Source organism: Fundulus heteroclitus, chromosome 15, assembly GCF_011125445.2.
Source record: "Fundulus heteroclitus isolate FHET01 chromosome 15, MU-UCD_Fhet_4.1, whole genome shotgun sequence".
Taxonomy (NCBI): domain Eukaryota; kingdom Metazoa; phylum Chordata; class Actinopteri; order Cyprinodontiformes; family Fundulidae; genus Fundulus; species Fundulus heteroclitus.
Genome location: NC_046375.1, coordinates 8202741 through 8228463, shown reverse-complemented (window position 1 = coordinate 8228463; position 25723 = coordinate 8202741). Strand labels below are relative to the sequence as shown.

Sequence of the window (25723 nt, the reverse complement as noted above, 5' to 3'; positions counted from 1 at the left end):
AAAAGCAAAAAAGAGAGAAAAAAATACAAAAAGAAATAAGGCAGAGGATGTCTTCTGTACATTCACTGTGGCTTATACGCGTGTGTAGTGACATATATTCGGGTGTGGTAGCAGCAGAAGTCACTTCTTTCAGGATTATTGCACAGTGTATTAAATAGAATTGCACATTAGTTATTGCATGTTGGTTATTACAGTTGCAGTTATAGTTATGTTTGTGGTTACAGTTACTGTTACAGTTATTTTGCAGCATTGTATAATCTGATTGCAGCAGGGATGAATTACCTGCGGTATAGCTCCTTTTTTACAGGCACTGTGTCTAAGCCTACAGCAAAACAGCTCTATTAAAGCTATAAACAGTATGCTAACATTATACGCGGACATGTAACATGTGCGAGTCTTTCAGAAAGTATCCACCCGCACATTTAGAATAATGTTGAATAAAATATTTGTTTTGCACGCAGACCTTATGTTGAAGGGCGCCTGCTGCGGTTGTTGGAAGCGGCGACCGGAAGCGGAACCCGAAGCCTGGAGCACCAATAGCAGCGCGCGGCGCAGCGTTTCGCGCGGAATTCGGTTCTTTTAATGGAACGTTCAGTTCGCGGGAAACAAAAATCGAACCAGGTAGTCACGAGCGGGGCGGAAAAGAGAGCGCCAGTCAAAGATCGAACAAATTTCTTAGTGTTCGGATCGGATCGCCTGCCGTAGGAGAGCATGGGGATGTTTTTCCGCTCCATTGTGGACAGAGGCGTGGGCAGACGGAGGCAGAATGGTGAGATCCGACACGGTCTGTGTGGCGAGGTGTGCTCCCTGGGCTAATCTGCCGTGTGTCCTGCTACTAAGCACGGGTTTTTAGCCTGACCTTAGGCTGTACGTCAGTCCTTTTGTTGTTAACTTGGACTGTTTTAAAGCCGATCGAGTTACAGTTGTGATCTGTATTTGTTGCTACGGTGACACAATAAGTTAATGTTCTTCTGGGATAACTAAAAAAATGGCTGTTGGCACGAGTAGGATCTGCATCAAAACGAGTATAATTTAATGTGACATTCTACAAAAAAAACCTTTGTCCTTATTGTTGTATTTAATTGTGCCATTCTGCATATCTGCTATATCTTATCTATTGGTCGTATATTCCCCTATATGTTTCTCTTTTATGTAGCAAAAGGGACCCTTTCGCCATTAATGCTTTCGGCCCTGTAGTTCATTATCTGTCCATAAATTAATATGTATAAATAAGGCTACGTATGTAGTAATAATGCTTTGTTTAGATATAGTTTGCTAATCCGAGTTAATAAAAACACAACTTTTCACCGATTTGTTTTTTTTGTTTTTTTTAAATATGATAAACCAGGAGTCTGCAACCTTTACAATCCCATTTGGCGTCCCCAGTCCAGGTAAATTGTGCTCATTTAGAGCCGCAAATGTTACCTGTTGAAAGAAAGGGTAAAAAACAAACAAACAATCGTATACATTTTGGTTAATATCTATTATGGGAATTTTGTTTTTGTCCTATATAAAAACTCAGCATTTTATTACTATTTTTAGGTATTAAAACATAGTAAAAATATAAAACAAACAAAAATAAGAGGGATGCATTGTCTTACACGCAGTGTTGATATTTGTGGATAATGATGTCAAACAAAAGGACATATTTTTTTTTTTTTTTTTAGCTAAAGTTGATGAAGCCATTATGAAAATCCACACGTTGCAGACTCTGTGATGGAGCAAACAAGGATGAAGGAAAACCATATTTGTTTTCAACGCTTAAATATATTTTGATCTAACCCATTTCCCTTGTAGCTCTGGGTGTATGTTTATAGTCATTCTCCTGGTTACTTCTGAAGAGCAGCATCCCCTCAGCATGATGCTGCCACCATCATGGTTTTATCATGTGAATAATGTAACAATGCTGATATGCAGCGTTTATTTGGGCTTGGAAAGGTTCCTTTCACTTTCTTTCAACAATAGCTTTCTTCGTGCCTTTCTTTCATAGTGGCCAGATTTGTGGAGTAATCGGCTAGTGTTCCTCCAGAGTTACCATGAACCTCTCGGTTGCCTCTCTGGTTGATTCTCTCCTTGCTTGGCCTGTCAGCTTAGGTGTCTTGGTAGGTTGTCAGTTGTGCCGTACTGATGAAATGAACAGGGCTCAATGCAGCGTCCAAAGCTTTGGATGCTATATTAGACCCTAAACCTGCTTTAAACCTCTCGTCACCTTTACCCCTGATCTGTTTGCAGTGTACTGATGTTCCCCAACAAACCTCTGAGGCCTTCATTAGACCAGCTGTATTTACACGAAGATAAAATTTTACACAAGCGGACTCTAGTCGCTTGCTAGGGTGTTTGCACATTTGGCAGTCTCAAAGTAAAAGGAGCTAAATCTACCATCACATAAACTCTCAATAAAGGATAACACTGCAAAAACTGATCTAAAAATAAGTAAAATGTTCTTTAAAATGTGTGTTTTTGTCCTAGATTTGAGCAGGTAAATAATATTATCTGCCAATGGAATGAGTATTTTGACCCCTAAAATAAGATAATTAGACATTATCCTTATTTCCAGGATAATTAGACATCCTGGAAATAAGATGATGGAGATGTGTTGTTCCCATTTTAAGTGCAAAAGTCTTATTCCATTGGCAGATCATCTTATTTTACCTGCTCAAATCAAGCACAGATGCACTACTTTTAAGAAAATATAACTTATTTTTAGTTCCGTTTTTTTGCAGTGAACAAAGGTTTATGGTTGCAGTGTGACAAATGTAGAAATGTTTAAAAGCGTCTGTGTGTCCTGCGACCAAATAACAACTTCCTCTTCCATTTTCTGACCTTCGCATGAATCCACGCAGCCTTCCCTGCAGACCCTTGTTCCAGGATCCCTTTGAGCTCGCTGCTGGAAGGCTACCAGTGCGTCCGGCACGACGAGCACGTCTCGTTCGGGACCATGGGGGACTCCGTGCCACCGTTTGGGCTGGCCTTCTCCTCCGGTAATCCCATTTTTGAACTCACTCTGCACTGACAGCCATAGACATAATATAAGAGTAGACGCGTCATTGGGCGGGTTCCGCCTATGCTGCGATGCGTCAGAGCGTCCGCCATCTTAAATGTGGCAAATCTGCAGTTACTCAGTCACTTAAACAGTATCAGAGGAACTTTAATCTCTGAATATACTTTATATGCGTAGTATTTTTGTTTTTGTAATATTACAAGTTTATTTTCGTATCCCTTTAGTTTCATTCTCCTGAATTTATTGTCCTAAAGAATAAAAATATTTAAGACTTAGACTTAGACTTAGACTTTCTTTATTGTCATTTTGTATACACAGAGTGCATACAGAACGAAATTTCGTTTTCACACAGCTCAGAAATATTGCAGTAACTCTACAGGATACCTTGCAGTGAATTACAGTACAGGATAAAGTGCAGTGATCAATCGCAGTCACTTACAGGATAAATTTCAATTTACTTCCGGATAAAGTGCAGCAGTGAACAGTAGGCAGTTGAAATGTAAACAATGTAAACCAAATGTAGACAAATATGCAGTAGGGTGCAGCAGTGATTTAAAAGTAGACAGTTGCATTGTACACAGTTTTACAGTACGTTTCCGGTTAAGGTGCAGCGGTAAAATAATCTAACCTGGCCCTATTACTCCAGGAGTGAAATAATTCTGCAAACTGTGACTATTCTGGAAATGTTCCCTCTTAATTCTCATAATCTGTCGTTTTCTCATAACAATATCACTTTTGTGTTTTTTTTTTTTTTTTTTTTTACCTTATTGACCTAGGACTTTTTTTTCTCATATTATTCATTTTACCTCTTTAATACTCCCCCAAAAAGTCTGTTCCTAAAGGTTCACATGTGACACGGTTTTACAAAATAATGAAGACCACAATGTTTAGATTTAACAAATTGATCCATATATATATATATATATATATATATATATATATATATATATATATATATATATATATATATATATATATATATATATATATATATATATATATATATATATATATATATAGCATGTGTTACCACTCTGCAGCTTTAGTGTGTCCAGTTTTGCAACATGGTGCAGCCTTAGTTTATAGAGGGCAGATACAAGTAGTTAAATCAGCCCGAATACATTTCCATGCAGCACAGGAATGAGGCATCTTTTCTGATTCACGTTCACAATAACAGAACTCAACTTTTTTCTGCCACATACAATATGGCGGTGACGTTGACGTGCGAACCTGCGCCCTATGACGCGTCTACGTATATGATGTCTGTGCTGACAGCTGCAAAGAGCCAGGAAGTGTGGCCGTCTATATAACTCCAGTGATTACTGTTCATTTCTTTAGCCGGAGACATGCGCCATGTCCTTGCAGCAGCTAACGAAGAAGGCATCGTCAGGATCTATGACACGGAAAGTCGTGAAAACCCTCTTCTTAAAGGTGCGTTTAAGGGCTACTTTCTTACCAGCTGTGCTTGGGAATATCAGGACACGTCATTAGCTGACCTGGTGGGATGTTTTACAGAATGGCTGGCTCATGAGAACGCTGTCTTTGACATTGCGTGGGTGCCGGGGGAGCCGCAGCTGGTAGGTGAAAGGTCCTGGCAAATTTCTAAACAAAGGGCTCCGCAAGTGGTTTGCTGAACGTGCCTCGGTCTCTGGTGCCTGGTTAAGGTGACGGCTGCAGGGGACCAGATGGCCAGGCTGTGGGACGTGAAGTCTGGCGAGCCCTTAGGAAGCTTCAAAGGCCACCTTTGCAGCCTCAAGTCCGTTGCTTTTGCACCAGGAGAGAAAGGTATGCTTCGCAAAAAACGTGACTCGCTGAATTTCTCGGCAGACTTTCGACTTTTTGGACTTTTATCTACAGCAGGGGTGTCAAACTCATTTCTATGTTTGGGCCACTTTGGCATCAGGATGTCATTAATAGGGCCAGTTGCACGTGTATAGACGATACTTTTGATTTCATCATTTAATTTCATAGAAATATTTTTAAAAAATGCACAGTAACATTAAAGTAGCACCATTAGGCCCAGTTTATCTGCAAAAAAAGGTTGATATTAGGGTGAGTTACACTTTAAACCTATCATTCTGCATCACTTTTTTCCTTTAGGACATTTCTGAGTTATTATAATATGTTGTGGGAAAACTGCGGTCTAGTGGCATGATGCCGTTACTACACACTAAAAAAAACAATATTCGCTGCAGGAGGCACAGTTTTAGCCACCTTATACACTTTGAAAATATGCCTCTACTTTATGACATGATATGGCTTTTTTTTTTACTCTTGAGGGCCGGATAAATTGCCTTGACGGGCCGGATTCGGCCCGCGGGCCTTGAGTTTGACACCTGTGATCTACAGGATAGATTTTTTTTTCTTCTTTTATATCTGTTAAATGCATTCAAAACCGGGAAAATGATCTAGACGCAAACTCCCTCTAGCTGTTGACTGTTATTAGGGTTATAGCAAGTACAACATGCATTCTCACAATACAAAGTAATAAGTTTAATTCAAACATAAATTACTTTATAAAGCTTATAAAGTAATTTATGACTATCTTTTTCCTTTGCTATACAAACTGACTTGACATAGAGACTGCTTCCTGTTATCCTCTTAAAAATGGGAAAGACAAGAGAGCATGTCTGTCTAGTAAGGCAGATGTGAGTTGCTCTTCAAAAGTCAGGAAATCCGTACAGAAAAAAAATAGCTACTTGCTTAAACTTGCCCCCACATATAAGCAGAGCAATAATTGGAAGGGTAAAAACATGGAAAATGGTTATGGCAACAAAGCTGGATGAAGAAAGGACAGTTTTCAGTGCATTCAGGTTTTATCAAGAGAGAATACACGCCCTGAGCAAAAGAGGAAAAATGTAACAACTGTTTCTTTTGTCAGTTTTTATCTCTAAGGTTCCATGAAAAGTTCTGGGAAAGTGTGAAAATTGATTCAAGCCGTCTATCCCTCCATCCATCCATCCATCTACCCACATATGCAGACACAAAAGAAATTGAAAGAAAGAAACTGAAAGAAGGGATCAGAAAGCAAATAAATACAATTATTTGTTTGGAAAGCTATTTAATTTTGACATTTAAATTCAATTCAATTTTATTTATATAGCGCCAATTCATGAAACATGTCATCTCGAGGCACTTTACAAAGTCAAAATCAGTCAGATTATACAGATTGGTCAAAAATGTCCTATATAAGGAAACCAGTTGATTGCTTCAAAGTCCCGACAAGCAGCATTCACTCCTGGGGAACCGTAGAGCCACAGGGACAGTCGTCTGCATTGTACATGGCTTTGCAGCAATCCCTCATACTGAGCAAGCATGAAGCGACGGTGGAAAGAAAAACTCCCCATTAACGGGAAGGAAAACCTCCGGCAGAACCGGGCTCAGTATGAACGGTCATCTGTCTCGACCGACTGGGGGTTAGAGAAGACAGAGCAGAGACACAACAAGACAGACAAACAAGCACAGAAGCACACATTGATCTAGTAATCTGTTCTACATTAGATGGTAGTAGCGGGTGAGCCGTCTTCTCTGGATGATGTCACAGTTAACAGAACGCCAGACCAGGTGTACCTACTATGAAGAAAAAGAGAGAGAGCAAAAAGTTAAAAGCTGAAATGACGACAGTCATTTCAATGTAATACAATGCAAAACTGGAGAACAGTAGACTGAAGAACAGTAGAAATCAGTAGAGTGAGAAAATTAGACCCTGATGTCCTCCCGTAGCCTAAGCCTATAGCAGCAAAACTATAAAGGTAGCTCAGGGTAACATGAGCCACTCTAACTATAAGCTTTGTCAAAAAGGAAAGTTTTAAGATTAGTCTTAAAAGTAGACAGGGTGTCTGCCTCACGGACCAAAACTGGGAGTTGGTTCCACCGGAGAGGAGCCTGATAGCTAAAGGATCTGTCTCCCATTCTACTTTTAGAGACTCTAGGAACCACCAGCAGACCTGCAGTCTGAGAGCGAAGTGCTCTGTTAGGAATTTACGAGGTAATCAGAGGTAATCAAATTGTGTCCCTCATATGATTGCCACATTGTTGCTTCTTCAGTAAATTTCTCCCGCTGCAAATTAAATGACGTTCATTAAACATATTGTAGACTTTGTTAAATTAGGCAGAGAAAGAGAGACGGCATTTGATTTTACAGGTCAAACACAGCAAAACTGTATTTTTAGCACAGATTTACATTAACAGCATCGAAATGGAGATATATATTTTTTTTGTACCATTTTTGATGCATGACTTTATTTCAAACAGCTGTTTTCTGCACCGGGGGCAGAGATGGAAATATTATGGTCTGGGACATCAGGTGCAGCCAAAAAGGTATGTTATCGCTAACTTTTTGCTTTGTGTCCATCGCAGTTTTTGCTGGGAGATATAAATATATATATTATTTTTATTTATTTAATTATTTATTTTTTATTTTGCCTCTTGAGCAGAATGTGAAACTGTTCTCACGCCCCATATTCTCTATCCGCAGATGGTTTTTACAGGCAGGTGAAACAGATCAGCGGCGCGCACAACAAATCGGAGACAAGCGCCCCTTCCAAAACGAAGAAAAGGCGGAGCTCCACGCGTGGCATGGCTCCTAGCGTGGTGAGTTTACGTGTTCGTTTGAAAGAAGTGTGTGGGGGGAAAAATTTGTTGTCTCAGCTGGATGGCTCATATCATCTCCTCTCAAATGTGCAGGATACCCAGCAGAGTGTAACGGTGGTTCTGTTTCGCGATCAGCACACACTCGTCTCCTCGGGTGCTGTTGACGGGTAAAAAAATAAAAAATGCATTGCATATTATATGGAAACTGTGTAAAAGCTTATAGCAGATCCTAGAGGATCATAATAAATATATTATTTTTTCTCAGGGTTGTAAAGATGTGGGATTTGAGGAAGAACTACACAGCATACCGTCACGACCCTGTGCCCATGCAGACCTATCCGTACGCGGGCTCTTCCACTCGGATGAGACTGGGTCAGCCCTGGAACATAAACACAGCCGTCTACCTAAAACGTGTCACTAAACGATCACTCAATTACGCATGTTTTATACGTTGCAGGTTATTCTGGACTGGTGCTGGACTCCTCCAGGGCCAACATCATGTGTAACTGCACCGACGACAGCATTTACATGTTCAACGTCTGCGGAACAAAGACGAGTCCAGGTAAAGTTGGTCACGTGACGGCTGTAACCTGACGCGTCACTAGATGGAGCCAACGCTCTGCGGCTGAACTCAAAGGGGAGCAGAGCGGCTCTGCATGGCTTCATCTGAAATATGAACGTCTTTAATTGTAAATGCACTGCAAAAATGGAACTAAAAATAAGTAAAATTTTCGTAAAATGAGTGTGAGCAGGTAGATAAGATTATATGCCAATGGCAAAAGATTTTTGCACTTAAAAAATAGGGACAACTCATCTCCATCATCTTATTTCAAGTGCAGGATGTCTAATTATCTTATTTTAGGGGTCAAAATACTCATTCCATTGGCAGATAACCTTATTTACCTGCTCAAATCATGGACAAAAACACAAGTTTTAAGAACATTTTACTTATTTTAGGTGCGGTTTTGCAGTGTGCAGTGCCTTGTGAGAGTAGTCATACCGCTCTAGTGTGATAGAGTAAGAAAGATAAGGGATATAACTGTAATTTCGACACATGGTTTTAATGTTTTTATTAGATAAATATCTGAAGAGTGTGGCGTGCATTTGTATGTAGCATCCATCAAGGCTTTGTGGAACCACATTTTGCTGCAGGGTTGTTGTACCGCCCTTTGTTTAGCTCCAAAACAGCGTTTCTTTTTTTATTCTAGCAACAGATTAGCCCAGAAACTGTTACTTCTGTGTCATCGGACCACTAGGTCACCTTCTTCCTTTGCTATTAGCAAACTACAGAAGATTTTTTTTTTTGGCACAGCTGTACCAGTCTTCCACAAAGGGTCCAGGTTTGTGAAGGGCAAAACATCACGTCCAGTCATTCTGCAGTGAGCTGACCCCTCCAGACTAATTTACCAAATGGTAAATGGCTTGTACTTGTATAGCAACTTATCAACACCAACGACCCCAAAGTGGTTTATACTGCTGTCAGTCATTCACACATTCACACCCTGACGGTGAGACAGATTTGTTTGTAGCCCTGGGGCCAGACTGACGGAAGAGAGGTTGCCATACATTGGCCCTCTGACCACCGCCAGCAGTAGGGCTGGACGATATAGAAGATAAGCATATCGATAAAATTGAAATCGTATTGATGGATATCGATGATTATCAACAGATTAAAAACATATATTTTAAGTGCAGCCCTGGCCATTTTATGCTGTTGCATAATGACTTATTTTTAGATACAGAACACACAAACACTGAATTTAAATTCAACCCTTTATTCAACCGACTTTTTACCAAAACAACGTTTTTAAAGAAGAAATAAAAGCATGTGCTCTCTGGGCTCTTTGAAGGGGGCGGAGCTTGGTTCCTGGGTCTGCGTTGTGATTGGTTGGGAGGATGTAATGACTGTAATATTAACCTACATGATATGATGCACAAGGAAGGTGAACTTTTACTCTATTAAACTTTTTACTGACCCTCTTTTTCAATCAACGATATATGTCTATCAATCAATATATATTGTTATTGAATTATTGTCCGGCCCTTGCCAGCGGGTAAAGTGTCTTGAGGACAAAGTGGCTGAGACATCGGAACGGGGGATCGAACCGGCAACCGGCCGGTTACACGGCGACCACCCTAACTCTTGCAACATGCATTGAAGTTTGTGGTTGTAAAGTAATAACGTGGGTACATTAAAGAGGTATGAATACTTTTGCATGGCACTGTACGTTAAATAAATAAATAAATAAAACGAGTGTCAGAAGTTTAAAGTATCCACCTTGGTGAAGTGGTGCAGGACAGGATTTCAAAATGCGCCAAGGAAACGGACAAGATGTTTGCAACAATACAACAAAACTTCTTCTGATTGTCTTTCACTTTGCTAATTTACCACATCGAAGGGGTATGTGGGGAAGTTTAAAGTTGCATCTCTTTGCTCCCACAGTGGCAGTTTTCAGTGGCCACCAAAACTCCTCGTTCTATGTGAAGTCCTCGATCAGCCCCGATGACCAGTTCTTGGCCAGCGGATCCAGTGACCATCACACGTACATTTGGAAGGTGCCGTCATTAATTAATTATATATATATCTATATATATATATATCTATATATATATATATCTATATATCTATATATCTATATATCTATATATCTATCTATATATATCTATATATATATCTATATATATATCTATATATCTATATATATATCTATATATCTATATATATATCTATATATATATATCTATATATATATATATATCTATATATATATATATATATTAGAATATATATCTATATATATATATATATATATATATATATATATATATATATATATAGATATATATCTCTCTCTCTATATAATAATATATATATATATATATATATATATATATATATATATATATATATATATATATATATATATACTATATATATATAATTTATTTTTTTAGTAATTATCCCAATGCTTCCTGAGAAGGGAGAAAGTGGAGGGATGTGATGTGTCCTGAGAATTCAGTCTTTTACCATCTTCTATTTTTCCAGATCTCTGATCCTCAACATCCTCCCATGATGCTCCAGGGTCACAGTGAGGAAGTGACCTCTGTCGCATGGTGTCCGACAGATTTCACTAAAGTAAGTCAGCAATTTTTTAACGGGTTTCCTCCTGCGTGTGTTTTCGCACGCCTCTTTCTGAACATATTTTCGTGCGCCGCTGCTCTGTCGGCAGATCGCTTCCTGCTCCGATGACCAGACCATACGGCTCTGGAGGCTCCACCGGGAAACGGATGCCGCACACTCATCGGTGGGTGAAGCCAACCTCGTGGGCTGGGCCCGTCCCAAACCTCCCACAAGTACGTACCTGTCATCACCTGTGTTCTTTTGATTTTTTTATTATTATTATTATTATTATTATTATTAATCTGTTAACATAAATTATGCTCAGTTTTCATTAACTCATAAAGAGCAAGCCCAAGGGACAAGTGAGCTAAGCAGTTGCTTACACTGGTTTCCCAAAAGATGTTTATAACTACAACTTATTCACTTTGCCACACTAAAACTGGTATCTTTAATGGATTTTATTGTTATTTTATTAAGTAACGAACCAAGACTAATTAAAGCATATTAATGAAGTTTTCACAATATCTTATATATAACAATCTGACCTCTTTGAATCTGGTACCCCTAAATTAAAAAGTCACCTAATTGGGCTTGTATCACTGCTGCCTTGCAGTAAGAAAGTCCTGGGATCAAATCCTGGCCTGGGGTCTTTCTGCATGGAGTACTCCGGCTTCCTCCCACAGTCCAGAACCGCGACTGTTAACTGGCCTCTCTAAATTGTCCTTAGGTGTATGGTTGTTTGTCTCTGTGTTGCCCTGTGATGGACAGGGGACATGTTCGGAGTGTACCCCGCCTCTCGTCCACAGATCGCTGGAGACAGGCAAGCGGGAATAGAAAATGAATGGATGAAGTCACTTAATCACTGAATAAAGTCAAGAAGGATACAGCTGAAGACTAAACATGGAGAAGCAGCATTTAGTTCCTATGCCCCACTTATCTGGAACAAACTTCCAGAAAACTGTAAAAATTCTGAAAGCCTGAGTTCCTTTAAATCAAGATTAAAAACACATTTGTTTAGGACTGCATTTGATTGCACTAGTTAAACAATCGAATGCCATTTTTTTTTTATTTTTTTTTATATAATCCAACTGCTTTTTCCTACTTGCTTTTTTTCTGCTTTATTTCCTGGATTTTAATCATGTAAAGCACTTTGCATTGTCTGTGTACTGAATTGTGCTATATAAATAAATTTGCCTTGCCTTGCCTATTAGTGGTGGGAGGTTTGAATTTTTAGGCGTTTCGTACGAGCAATCATCGATTACTTTGTTCAGTTTATCCTGTATTAACTCCCCTTTTTTTTTTCTTCCCCCTTTCTTCCTGCGGTACACAGTTTTTGGAAATTGTACTGATATTTGTAATTTAGGTGTGCGAAATGGGGACTTTCCATTTTTCTAGCAGAAATGCAAAGCCACCATTTGATGCGAGCTATGTCTTTCCATGGAGATCTTTAAATGAGGGCCAGTATGTCCGCATAGTGCGTCGTTCTCGCCTAAAACACTATAAGTGAAACGCTGATAAATATTATCGGATAACCGGTAAAACATCCATCCATCATCTAAACTCGCCTAGCCGTGCAGATCATGGTAATAAAGTTGATATGGGAAAAACAAAACCGTCTAAATTGTTGAGATTTTGCGGTGACGGGGTCATTCTGTCAGGCTTTAAAGCCAAAGAGACGCCCTTTGTGACAAGAATGGTGAACACACATCATCATAATGACATACTTAGCTGTACTTATGTTACGCCTTCCCTTGTTGCCGATGCCCCTAATTGATAAAAAGTCCCCGATGACTCGATCGTCATGGTAAAACACGGTAGTGTCGGCGTCATGGTGTGGGAATGCTACCAAAGCCTTTTGAAGCTTTAAACTAATGTTGCTTCTCCTTAAGTGCTATAACTGGCCTATCTAAACTGATTTTCTTCTAAGTGCCTACAGTCAGAGCTGCAACCCCCCCTGCGAAGACTCAGATGATGCAGAGGTTTGCCGGCCTCACCTCGCCCCAGCCTGCTGCCTGCGCCTCCAACAGCGCCGCCCTGCCTCTCCCTTCCAGCACCACGTCACCCAACCGCCCCACGCCAGTTCCCGTTCATCAGAAAACGCCGACCTCCATCAAGCAGTGGCTGTCCCCGACCCATGGATCTCTGAGTCGGGTCACCGCCACCACTCCGCCGCACCAGGAGCCGGGGCCGCGTCCTCCCAGCCCGGCGAGCGGCTCCTCTCCCACAGAGCGACGGGCCAAACGCAAGCTGGAAACGGGCGAAAGCTCGCCTCCTCCCGGCTGCGAGGACGCCGCGCGGTGCGAGTGCGTTTCAGAACTCAGCCCTGAAGCCAAGAGGAGCCGCGTCCTGTTCGGCGTATGCAACCCCCCTCAGGACAGGTCGGCGCAGACGGACTGTCACGCAGAGGGCGGCGAGCCAGTTACCCCGCGGCAGGCTGGGAAGGAGAACTGCTCTCTCAGGACAGGGAACTGGCTGTCAGAAATCGGTCAAAAGATGAAAAAAAGCCATGGAGGCACCAGTGGCCATAAGAAACAAGACGGGAAGACACACACTTCATCGGTAAGTGCAGAGATCCTAACCCAGGTTTGGACTTAAATTCACATTCTTACTCTGTTCATTCCAAAAAAAAGTAAAAAAACAAAACAACTGGACTTGTTTTTCGTAGTTGAAGACGTTTCGCTTCCTCTCCAGGAAGCTTTCTCAATTCAAAAAGTCTGGAGTAATGTGGAGTACCAAGCTTTATACTGCTGCCAAACAAAGGCCGTGTAATGGACAGCAGTATAAAGCTTGTTACTTCACATTACTCCAGACTTTTTGAATTGAGAAAGCTTCCTGGAGAGGAAGCAAAATGTCTTCAACTACGGAAAACAAGTCCAGTTGCTTTGTTTTTTACTTTTTTTGGAATGACCATGACCTGGATGACTGAGAATCTACACCAGCTTTCTTACTCTGCTTTCAGATTTTTTTTTTATTTATTTTTTTTCTTCGCTTCCTGTCATGGTTTGTTGAAGTTTGTTGGTTTTGTTGAGGCCAACCGTGGCAGGAAGTCTTGTGCAGCCGTAAATTTGAGAGACGCACCAGTAAATTGTAACGATGCAACCGTTCTCCCATCCATGATACCCTCCAGTTTATTTTAATGCATCATATTAACAAGGTTTATCGTGTACGGCTACATCTCAGAGATAATTTTTTTGTAGCTCATTTCAGGAGAATCAGCCTCATGTATTTTACAGATTCATTTCAAATACAGTGAAATATTTCAGGCCTTTATTTCTTGTAAATTCAGTGTTTCAGAAAATTTGAATATTACATAAGCTCAGTAAAGAAATGCTATTTTAAACAAATGACTGGCTATGTAATGAGAAACTAGTCCGTGTAATGTATGTTTCACTCTCTGAGATGAGAGACAAAATGCAGAGCTATTTCATGCTATTCTAATTTTAAAGATACAGCTCCTTTAATTTAGATTTAAAACTGCTATTTCTGCCAAAGAAACCACAGCACATTTTTTTTGGTGGGTTCAAAAAAGTGGGTACAAGTCAGAATCATAATTGGGAGATCAAAACGGTATTGGCCAGAAAAATCTTGATCGGTGCATCTCTGACAAAATCTGCATTACTGTTTACACAAGTTTCAGGAGTGATTTTAATTCATCATATGATTTCTATCTTCATGTATATTTTTCTGTTTTTGTCTAGCAATATGTGACACAAAAGCGTACTTTTAATGTTTCATATGATTATCATATCTCACCTAACCTCATTTTATTAATTTTATTTGCTTGTTTGTGTTCTAGATGGTCAGCTCATCAAAAACCATGAAAATCTCCACGTTTTTTACAAAGAGGCCCCAGGAATGATCTGTTCGAGCCACCAAGATGCTGCCATTTTATTTTGGGTCTTGCACATGGATTAACGAAACAGTGTTTTAATTGGTTCCTTCATTTTTGCAAAAGATGTTGCAGTTTTTTGTTATCCCCCAAGATATCTGAAGCCTGAGAGCATCTCATCATCTTAGAAAAAAAAATAGCTTGTTGGTAAATCAACCTGTTTACTCAACTGTAATATTTTCAAGAGATGCTCTGGTTAAAGGAGCCTCATTTGTTGTGTTTTAAAATGTTTCAAGTTAATTCTACTAAAACTCTTTTCCTGTAGATGTGCACATTGTTTTTTATATGCAAAGTCAAATTTTGATCAGAGGGTATATTCTTTATCAAATGGACCTCACTATATGAAATCAGCTGATTCACATATATATAATGTTGTGAATTATTTATACATAAGTTTATCTTCCATAAGTGCTAGATGGACTTTTTTTTTTCAAAGGATCTTTGTTCCACTTGAGAACAGATGTTTATATGTACAAAATAATCAAAAACTGTTGCTTGGGTTGCACATTTTCAGTAGTGAAGTTTTATTAAATTTTAAGTAGTTTTCACTCTATGTGGTTTCTGTTTTATTGTTTATAGTCAGAAGTTGACATCACTGGCAGGGGTGTCATTAAAATTGAGCTTTTAATGATACGTTTTAGGTGAAAAGATTGTACAACTATAACAGTTTGGCAAGCTGTACCTTTACCACACCCCAGTTGTAGGCAGCACATTTCTGCCATTATTCTAGCTGGATAATTCACCACTCTTATCACTGGTATTGAATGTTTTCCTAACCATTCATTAGGTTTTTGTAGCCTGATTCACAAATATTCGTACAGATAGTTGTCTGAGATTTAGGAGAACCTCCTTCAAGTTTAATGTCAGCCAGTTGTATCCATTTCAAAACATGTTTTGATCCTGTTGGGGGGGGAAAGCCAACTTCATTTTGACCCAAACTATCATGCTTGGATGAATAAGAACATTGGTTAGAATGTTGAACAACTAGAATTACGAGAGTCAAGCAAGACTATCACAATCTGGAAGATGCTAAAACAGTTTTAAAAAGAAGTTTGAATTAATCTTCCAAATTTGATACCAAGCACAAGTCAATTTGCAGCTACAAACGAGGACAACCCAGATGCCTTTTGAAAAATATGAGAAAGACTGATCTATTTTAGGGTAAACGTTTGCAAAATTAATGAAAAATTGTTATGTATGGTGAAGATTAATGATTTTTGTGGCATTCATTGAAAAATCTAAATAGTTTCATACATAATGTATCTAATGCAGTTGTTGAAGGAGCATTTCTGGAGTCCAAGGGACACGGGTAAAGCTTTTATATACAAATGACAATATTTTCTGAAATTGACTGTTTTTCTAAACAGAGTATTGTGTATATATTATACTGAAATGTTTTTTTTAAATGTATTTAATCCCTAAAACTGGTATTTAAGAGGTATTGCATTTAACATTCCGAAAAAATCCTGAATAGTTGTTGTGTTGGGTGAGAACAGATGTTATGATGCCTACTATGTAAAAAAAGGAAATAACATTGAGAAATTGCAATATTTTGGTCTCGTTTTATACCCCAAAGAATAGAGCTGAAAATAAGGGACAATTCAAAATTCAGAAAAATTCAGGAATATTTTCTATTAATGGTTGGAGCTGAAGTTATTGATGACATTCATACAAATCAAAAAATAAATATTGATAACGTTTAAGTTGTAAGTGTGTTGTGGACAAAGTGAGGGGCCATGAAAGTAATGGTCTAAAAGGTTTAGAGCATGACTTATAATTCCTTTCATAACATTGGGAGTCTTGAAATACTCCTGTACAAAGGTTGTTGAACATATTTCTGGGCTTGGCCGATGAATACTTTCTGTTGTGTAAATTTAAACGCTTACTACAACCGCCTGTCAGATCACATTCAACAGGGGAAAAAAAAAAAAAACGCTCCCCCCCCCCTTTCACATTTCACATGTAATGCGCCCGCTTTCCGCGCGACGCGATTGGTTCAAAAAGTTTTAAGTGTTCAAAACACGCGCCTGCGATTGGCTGGAAGGAACGTCAGTCGGTGACGTCTCACCCGTCGGCGCTTTGCTCGGGTAGAACCGACGCAGAGACGAAGAGCGACGGAAAGCCTGGGGAGCGTCTATGGCTGCCTTCTCCGCTCGACATCTCTAGCCGCTTCTTCTCGGTCTTTTTAGAGGCCGTGGAAACGAGACCGTGGCGCTTATATTACTGCGTGGAAACAGGCCCCCCGACAAAGTCACTCCTGCGCAGTAACGGCTAACCCCCAACTGCTAAGGAAGCGACATTTTTTTTGAACTTCGTCGCCCCTGGACAGTTGTTTTCAAGAGGCACTCAACGGAACTGGGGTGCTACAACCGGTGCTTTGAAGAAGTCGTGGAGTTGGCGTCGAACGAGCAGCTCCGACGGGGGAATTGGTGGGACGACGATTTGTCGTAACTTTTTTTTTTCCTCTCCCTTTTTTTTCCTCGTCGACGTTGGAGCGCGGCGTTGTTGCAGCGCCGCATTATATCGTCGGTTAAATTTAGCCGAGCTAGCAGGACGCGTTAGCCCGCGAGCGTAGCTGCACCGTTCGGCCACGGTCAGGATTTCCAGGCAACTTTTAATGATAATGCCTCGCCTACCTTGTGCAACAGGTAGACCGTTTGCAGGCACGACGAAGTAGCCCAAAGTGTTAGATATTTAGACGCTTATCCCTATTTTTTTTACGTTTTTAACTTTGGGTTGCGCGACGTTTCCGTCTTAGTTTGGATTCTTGACTGTAAAAAAACAACAACCAACCCAAAAAAACAACCAACACCGCTAAGCATCCTATATTTAAGGCTCCTCAAAGATGCACTTCGACGGCTCCGACTAACCCACATGCAAGCATGACCATGCTGGATCGTACAGAATAAATACGAGCCCCCCCCTCCTCCCAGCTCGGACAGTTCGGCTCCACAATCTGACGCTCATGCGAGAAAAGAGGGAGCGGAGAACCTCGATCCTCTGATTCGCAATAGCCCGTCCGCCAGCTTCGTGAGTTTGTGCATCAAAATGTCCGCCATCTCTGCCGCCGAGAAAGTGGACGGCTTTACGAAGAAGTCCGTGAGGAAGGCGCAGAAGCAGAGGAGATCCCAGGGCTCGTCGCAGTTTCGCACCCAGAGCGCTCCGGTCGAGCTGTCCCCGCTGCCGCCGCTCAAAGGTACGGTAAGAGGATAATGGAGGGTGTCTGTGGCTTTAAATACTCTGTCCTGGCCATTGTTCTGTGTGCGCACTGCTGGATCCTTTGAAGGAAAGCCGCTGGATGAGTGTTTATCGTTTCAGGGGGCTCTTTTTCTTGTCATATTATTTTTTTTATATCATCTGCAGGTGGCAACTTTATCAACTTTGGTAAATACAAATTAAAAAAAGTTATGTTTTGCCAATCAAGACGTGGAAAACCCTCAGCCAAGCAGAGAGAGCTGGTTGACAGACATACTGTGCCTTGCACAAATATTTGCCTCCTATGAGCCTTTCAGCATTTTTTTTTCCCCACACTCCAAACACAAACTACAATGTATTTTATCAGGAATTTATATGACGCACCAATTGACCAACGCGAAGTACAAACGGATATCAATCATCGTCCTTTTATCTGTCGCCGCCAAATAAAATCTAGTGCAAGCAGTTGTCTCTATTATAACCCTAAATATTGAGTTAGCCCTTTAATTAAGTCTAAGAACATTAAGTGAGGAAACGGCATGTGTAGAGTTGCGGAGATGACAGCTGTTCTGTGATCTAAACACACCCTCATCTCGGTGAAACACGGTAAAGGCGGTATAATGCTGTGGGGCAGCGTTTCTTCTATGGGAACAGGGACGCTTGTCAGGAAGACAGCGATGGCTAAGTACAGGGTAGTTGAGACTGAGGTGGAGGTTCACTTAAATGCAGGAACCACACTTAAAAAACTATTACATGGAAACATATTCATGTTAGAATGGCCTAGTTAAAGTCCAGATCTAAATCCAATTGAGAATCAGTGTTCAAGCCTCAATATTAATCTTCGGACATGAAGAAAAACAGCTAATCCGTTTTGTCTCCACATGTGCAAAACCAGTAAAGACCTAAAAGGCCTGCAGCTGTAATCGGAGCCAAAGATGCTTCCACAAAATATTCTCTCTGAGGGTCTAAATGGAAAAGCACACCACGTTTTTTAAAATGTTTTTTACTGTTAGAACCCATGCATCATTTCCATCCGCTTCACAGCTATGTGCTGTTTTGTTTTGGCCTAATCAGCATCAGTCATTTAAGTGCGTGTCCAGCCTATCCCATACCTGGAAGGGCTTGCATAGAAATCACAACCTCGCCGACGACGAGCTCTGTCACAGCCCTGAATGAGCTGCTTGTGTTGGCTACTGAATCTCCATGGTGGTAGAAACAGTTTATAGTAAAGACCGCGTGGAGATTAGAGAGTGACCTATTCAAGTTGCTTTTCAGGTTTACATTTTAACACTTCAAACCCGTCATAAAACTGAATTCTAGCTACAGTGTTCTCTCTTTTTTTTGGGCCATAATTACTGTAAGGTATTCTGAAAGACGGCTTACCTTCAGCTTTTCCCATATGCAGATAAACGCAGATGTTTAAATGTAGTTCTGACAGATTCCCGTGACTGAAGGGTAAACGAGTCACCTTTCACACAGCAGGCTGCTTGGTTTTTCACCTGTTCACGGCTCCTATAGTGATGTTATCCTTATTAAAAACCAAGAGCAACTTTTAATGAGAGCCCCAGGACAATGTAGTGGAATGTGGCTCTCTGGGTTTGTTTTAGTTTGACTCAAAACTATGTGCTGTAGGTTAAAACAGGCATGTGGTTTCATTATTTGGATGGACTATGAGGTGACGCACACGTTTTTAATATACAAGTAAATTCCCCAACTTTGAATCATCCTTTTTTTTAAATGTGTTTTTGTTTCTGCAAGTTGCTTCTTAAACTGAGTCACATAGATACGTGGTTCCCTTTGGTTTTGGAAACGCAGATGTGCCATGATGAGTTTCAACCCCGGTACACCTGTCTGTTTTTGTTGTTTTTCTTTCGGCTGACTGGTGACGTGAAGCTTGTATGCCAACCGACAAATACCTGATGAGGAATCTGTCAGTTGGCCTGCTTCAGCCTGGGGACACAACCAATCCTGCCAAGCCTGCTAATAGCGCCGTTGGACGGCGTGAGCATTTTACGGTGTATAATTTTACTCAATGAATCTCCTGAAAAGCACCCCTCAGCTTCCATTGTCTATTAAGGGAGTTGCAGAGAGGATTAAGCATGATTTATTTTTATTTTTTCGCTGGGTTGTTATTTTGTAAGTTTCTCTTGGTTTTCGCTGGAACAAGCTGCAACAGCTTGATGAATGTTATGAGGAGGAAAAAATGTCAAGTAAAAAGGACTTGCCTGTTCATGTAGTTGAGGTTGCTTAGACATGATGCAACTTTAAAAAAAGGTAAAAACAAAATGTCGCAAAGCAGCTGACGTCTCCATTGACCACCATCAAACCGTGAAACCATCTAACATCATAAACATTTGTACTACACAGCAGGTTACAGAAATGGCTGGAAAGTATTGGATAAGGTTGCAGCTGTTCACTCAAATCTCATTTTAAAAAAGTCATTGTCGTATTGTGAGCTTGAAATTAGTACAAAGTTCTTGCAGTGCATTAATTTGTTTTAGGAGGAGGATATACGACCACATTTTGACTTGTACGAGTTGTCGGACTTGTAGATTTCTTGAATATTTTATTCCAAGGCTGGTCTGATTCAAATATCTGCCAACATGACTTTGTAGAAAACACGGACAGGCAGGAAATTTAGGCGTGACATTAGCTAAATGATTTTTGAATCTTGACTTTAAAATTACAGGACAATTATGTGATTAGCTTGTTTGTTTTTTCAATTAAAATCTTAAACGTGTGCCATCCGTTTTGTATTCATTTCCCTAAAGCCATAAGTCGAAGAACAAGTCTCTTGCCTTGCAGCTATAACTGGAGCAATCTAATGCCTGGTTCACACAGCAGGACAATTAGCCCAAGTTTGGCCCTGATCTTCCCCATCCGACATGTCCCGATAATCTTAAGAGAAATTCCTGCCATGTGTTGTGTGTTAAGAGTGATCTGGTCTGCTCAGAAGGACGTCGGGACCCCTCTGATGTCAAATTGTGGATATTTAGCATGTTGGGTTGTCTTGGCCCAACATCCTGTGTGGTGAAAGGCTATGCATTTGTGGAGCGTTGCGTAGTCGAAGGATCTCAGACAGAACCTCGTCACATGGCTCTTCATCATGCTACTAACAACTAGTGTTAGCTTTACAACTTCCCTGCTGCATGTTCAAGAGCTTTACTGGGTTTTCTATGTTGCTCTCAAACATCTGTCTCATTCATATAGTTAGCTTAGCATGTAGCACAGTTACGCTCTGTAATTCTGGCTGTATTTATAAGTATTACCATCCTGCAGGAGCATAAACCTCGACTTCACCTGGCAGATTTTCTTCCAATATCAGGGTTCTCGCCAGCGCATTTCATCGTAGTGGACCGCTACCCTAAAAGTTGCTCTGAAATTAGACCGCTACGCTCATAAAAAATTAGCGTAACGGGCAGTACGACACGGAACAGGGTGACGCGGGTGTTTGAGGGCAACAAAGAAAAGCCAGTAAACCTCTTGACCGTGCATCAGCGCAGCTACAGAGGCCCCAAACCACATTAGCTGTGCTAGCATTTATTAGCTTGACGAACAGCCCCCTTCGAGCTGCACTATGCCCTGAATATTGTCCTGTATTTATCTGTATCCATCGTCCCATCAAGTTTGACCAGCGTTTCTTTTCCTGCTTGATTCTGCCTCCGTAAAGTTTTGTTGTATTCAGGTTGAGTGCAGGCTTTCACCACAAACATTGCTTTGCATGTATACTAAACAGTTATTATGCTGTTTTTATCTAAGTGAGTGATATTATTTATTTTTGGGAGGGGGAATGAATCCTGAATCCATGTATCCTATTTCTGATTCATAATTGTGATCTATTTGCTGTTGGTTTGTTGCATCAAGTCCTTGAGAACATGTTTGTGGTTGTATTGAGGCAAAATACGGAAAGGTTCAAGGGTTTTGGATATTTTTGTAAGAATATATTTATCGATACAAACTTTTTGTAAGGGGCACTAAAGTAGACGGGAATTGATTTGATAATACTTGGTAATACTTTTGATGTAGGGATACACAACAGTGACTTGTGATTCACCTTTTAAGTTTAAAGCTGATGTCTGTTAATACATGAACACAACATATAGGAAGGAAGGCAAGGGAGGTTGAAAGATTATTTAACTTTCAAACTAAGGGGCAAACTTTTGACACATACAAGCCAAAATCTATCTAAACCTTTGCTATTTTCCCCTTCAAAACGTAATGGTAGGGTTGTAGATATTTCAATCTCCTTGTACTTTTTAGCCTCATGATAAACTGCATCTGTCAGCTATTTTAGCCCTCAAACTGTCCATCCCTCCATAATCTTTCAGGCAATTTGTCCATTAATTGGTCCACCCCTCCTACTACTAAGTCTTGCAACACTCTATGTTGCCGTTTTTTTTGTCCGTCATTCTGCCAGTCTGTCCATTAGTCCAGCTGAACACCAGTCACTGCATCCAACCAGTCCAACCATCTGCCCAGCCATCAATTTATACACCTATAATTTAATTTTGCCCTTCAATTAGTCTCTCTAACCCTCCATCCATCCGTTAATCCCACCATGCCTCCATCCGTCCAACCAACCAACCAACCAGTACTACACCGATCTACCCTTCAATCTACTGCAGTCCATTCTCTCATTAATGGTTTGCCCCACAGTCTGTCAATGTCTTTCAAACCTGTGATTCAACAACACAAATGGCCGTCAGTCTGTTTTATGAATCTAACGATCTTTCCATCCATTTCCATTAGTCAATCCCTCCGATCATCCATAATCTGTCAATGTGGCCGTTTGTCAAGCAATCTGTCCATCCAGCCGTCATTCCTTGTACACGGAGGCTCCGTAGCCTTGACGTGTGCAATACAATGTCACTGTAATTTGGTAAACCTTTTCTGAGCAATAGACCAATTATTTGATTTACATGAAATCTCAACTTAACATAGTTAAGTCTGTTGAGACATGTTAAGACTGTCAGACACGTGACAGCCTTAACATGCAACAGTATTCATTTTCCTTTGCATTGCCTAATTGTCTCATTTTCCAGATGTATGTACACGGACACACTACTTCAGATGACATAAAAAAAAACCTTAATATGGTTTATCTGTGGTTTCCAGTGTGACATGAGTAAGATCTGGCAATTCTCGAGTCATCGTTTTTTTTGTTGTTGTTTTTTTAGGCGACGAAAGATAGTAGCTCGCAAAGATGCTCATTCCCTCCTGCAGTGGGGAGGCTGAAAGGCATATAGCTCCTGTTGTGAGATAGACCGTGAAAAGATGAGTCATTTAGGGACCAACATTGTTGCCATAGCAGCCTCAAGCCTTGAGAGCAAGCCAGGGACATGTTTGACTTTCCAAATACAGACCGCGTCATTTAAGGTTGATTTATCCGTCACTGGAGTAAAATTCTCAGCTGATCCACCATCCTAACAGCAGCAAAACCGCAGCTTTAGTGTGTAGGGATGTAGTTGTTGTTTTCATCTCCTATAGGTTTGTTATTTATATGAATTCTTCCTCCATCTTTATCAGCTTTATTTTTGTCTTGGTTGCTTTTTGTTGCCTTGAAGGCGTCTTTACTGTCAGAACATAAAGCCATGGAACTGCTTTGATGGCGTCACAGGCACATCGTTGGAGAAAATGAGGAAACAGAGCAGTGGTTGTTCTTCCAACTTCTACTTGACTAACTTTAACTTACTTAACCGTTGTCAGAGCTAATAATTAATCCCCATCCTTGCTATAACCAGATTAGCTGCCCTTGTGGTATTGGTTCCACCTCTAGACACTGATCCTAATATATTGACTAGTCTTTTGTATCATCACACTGGATGTCACCTTAATGTGTAGCGTAAAGAAAGTCAGGCGGTTATGTTCTTAGACCTGCAATAAATCACAGACTGCGTTACAACAGTGGCAGCATTTTGACCCTTTGGTTTTCCTTGCGCTAATCTTTTTTTTTTTTCCAAGTAAATCAAATCTGACTATCCTCTCAGATTTGACTGAATATAAAAAAACACACAACTTGTACTGTAGCATCAGTTTTAGGAAATTTCTCTGAACATTCAAGATGTCGACCTTTCAATTGAGGATTTCTAACTCATTTGTTTCAGGGCTTTTTTTAAGGCATTTTAATATATAGGGTAAACTGGTAATATAGGTTAATTTTTGGCATAAAGGTAAACAAAACTGAAATGAATGAAATGAAGCTTTGCAGTTTTTAAAAGAGTGAAATGTCGAATTTGTTCATCAGTATCCGATCCTGGAAAAACACGTCCTCCCTATCGGTGTATTGATTCATGTGTGTCCCAAACATGCTGTTCCCAGCATGTGAGCAGATATCAATCAGGCCTTTTCTAGGAAACAATGGAACAGATCTGTTAGTTTGAAGGGTCTGTGTCATATTTTTGCTTCTGGCAGATTATCGTTTGCTGATTGTGTAATAAATATTTCCTGCAGCATTTTATCATGTTAATCTGGGGAATCTGATGGTTAAAAGTTGCATGTTAGTTTCGTTTCCCTAAAGAGAAAATGCAATAAATATAAATACCATGAAAGAATGGTGAGGTAGTAAAATCCTGTACAAGGAGAAGATGGAATGTTGGTGCTATGGAGAACAGAACATCCAGGTTATTTTTGAGTCAATTTGGAGATAAACTCACGCTACTAGGTGAAATACTTTATATTAGAGTTTTAATAATACTTAATGCATATGTATCAAAATGCGCAATCTAGGGGGCTGCATTATTTATAGTAAAAATGCAAATACAGAAATTGTCTTTTGGTCAAAGCTAATTAAGCTCAAAGTAAAGTGCATTCGGTGCACCCAAGTTTTGGATTTGGACTTTTTAAATTTAACCTTCATTTGTTACAATCCAGTGTTACAAGTCTGACAGTTGTATTGTAAGAGAAAAAGATGGACTGGTGTTCTGTAGTGTATGGCGTAGTTATCAGTGTTATGCAGGAGCGTCAAAGGGAAAATGTTCATGTTTGAGAACCATTCTGATAGCATAAAGCAAGCATTAGGAAGTATAGATGTACAAGAAAGCTTAAACAGTATCTCCCTTTACCTCAAACCATAGGTTTAATCACATTTATGGTAGTTGGTATAAGTATCTAATTTCTAATGTTAGGGGTGTTTGACTTTTTCCACAGTTTGAAAGGAAATCTTTCTGATGGTTTCTAGCTTCTTTGCTCTCTGACAAAAACAACCGAGCCTTAAGCTAAGCACCCTGAAGGGTTGGGCTGATTTGAATATATTTTGGTCCACTTGCAGACCGGCTTTGAGTATGTCACTCAAGATACAAGGAACTTGCACACTAAAGCAGCTACCAGGGGGAATAAGTGGATAGGTGGAGTGGTAGTGTTATCAGGAAGTTGCAGGAACATTCATCGGTTGCCCAGCTGAGCGGATACAGAAGATTGAGATTTCAAACAACATTGCAAGCAATTAAGAGAGTTAAACAGGGGTTGTAATGTGGTTAAAATTAATTATGGGGGTTGTAAATGTGCATCTTTTTGTGTTTGGGGAGAAACTATTCAGAAATGGTGCTGGTTAACAAAACATCCCCATGACAGTTGATGCATTGACGCATGTCTGATGCAAAACGCACCAAGCATCTTTTTATACCCATTTTGTCTTGGATATTGAAAAACAAAACGCAAATGGGTACCAGGGTTTTCGCCAGCGCATTTCATCCTAATGGACCGTATGCTGAAAGTTGTCAAAGTTGAGCTGAAATTAGACCGTTATGCTCATTCTTTAGGAGCATCCCACTCAGTACGACACAGAACAGTACGACTGATGTTTGAGAGCCACATAGAAAAGTCAGTAAAGCTCTTGAACGTGCATCAGCTCAGTTGTAAACCTCCTAAACCACATCAGCTACGCTAGCTGTTGATGAACAGCCCCCTTCGAGCGCACTACGCACGC

The 25723-nt window shown here is 40.2% G+C and overlaps 2 protein-coding genes across 2 annotated transcripts in view; both read left to right on the top strand.

Moving 5' to 3' along the window:
* Nucleotides 1-544: 544 nt before the first annotated feature.
* On the top strand, nucleotides 545-14741 carry dtl (denticleless E3 ubiquitin protein ligase homolog (Drosophila)). The gene is made up of 15 exons (XM_036147306.1): nucleotides 545-769; nucleotides 2844-2981; nucleotides 4340-4432; nucleotides 4517-4578; nucleotides 4666-4786; nucleotides 7256-7321; nucleotides 7479-7594; nucleotides 7688-7761; nucleotides 7860-7966; nucleotides 8052-8156; nucleotides 10038-10150; nucleotides 10641-10730; nucleotides 10825-10948; nucleotides 12643-13274; nucleotides 14512-14741. The coding sequence occupies exons 1-15, from the start codon at nucleotides 712-714 to the stop codon at nucleotides 14572-14574; spliced, it is 1962 nt and encodes a 653-aa protein (XP_036003199.1). The 5' UTR covers nucleotides 545-711; the 3' UTR covers nucleotides 14575-14741.
* A 1936-nt stretch (nucleotides 14742-16677) lies between these two features.
* ppp2r5a (protein phosphatase 2, regulatory subunit B', alpha isoform) overlaps nucleotides 16678-25723 on the top strand; it is a 73176-nt gene continuing 64130 nt past the window's right edge. Inside the window, exon 1 of the mRNA XM_021319758.2 lies at nucleotides 16678-17800. Coding sequence (XP_021175433.2) covers nucleotides 17653-17800 — 148 coding nt within the window. The 5' untranslated portion in view covers nucleotides 16678-17652. The remainder of the gene's footprint in view (nucleotides 17801-25723) is intronic.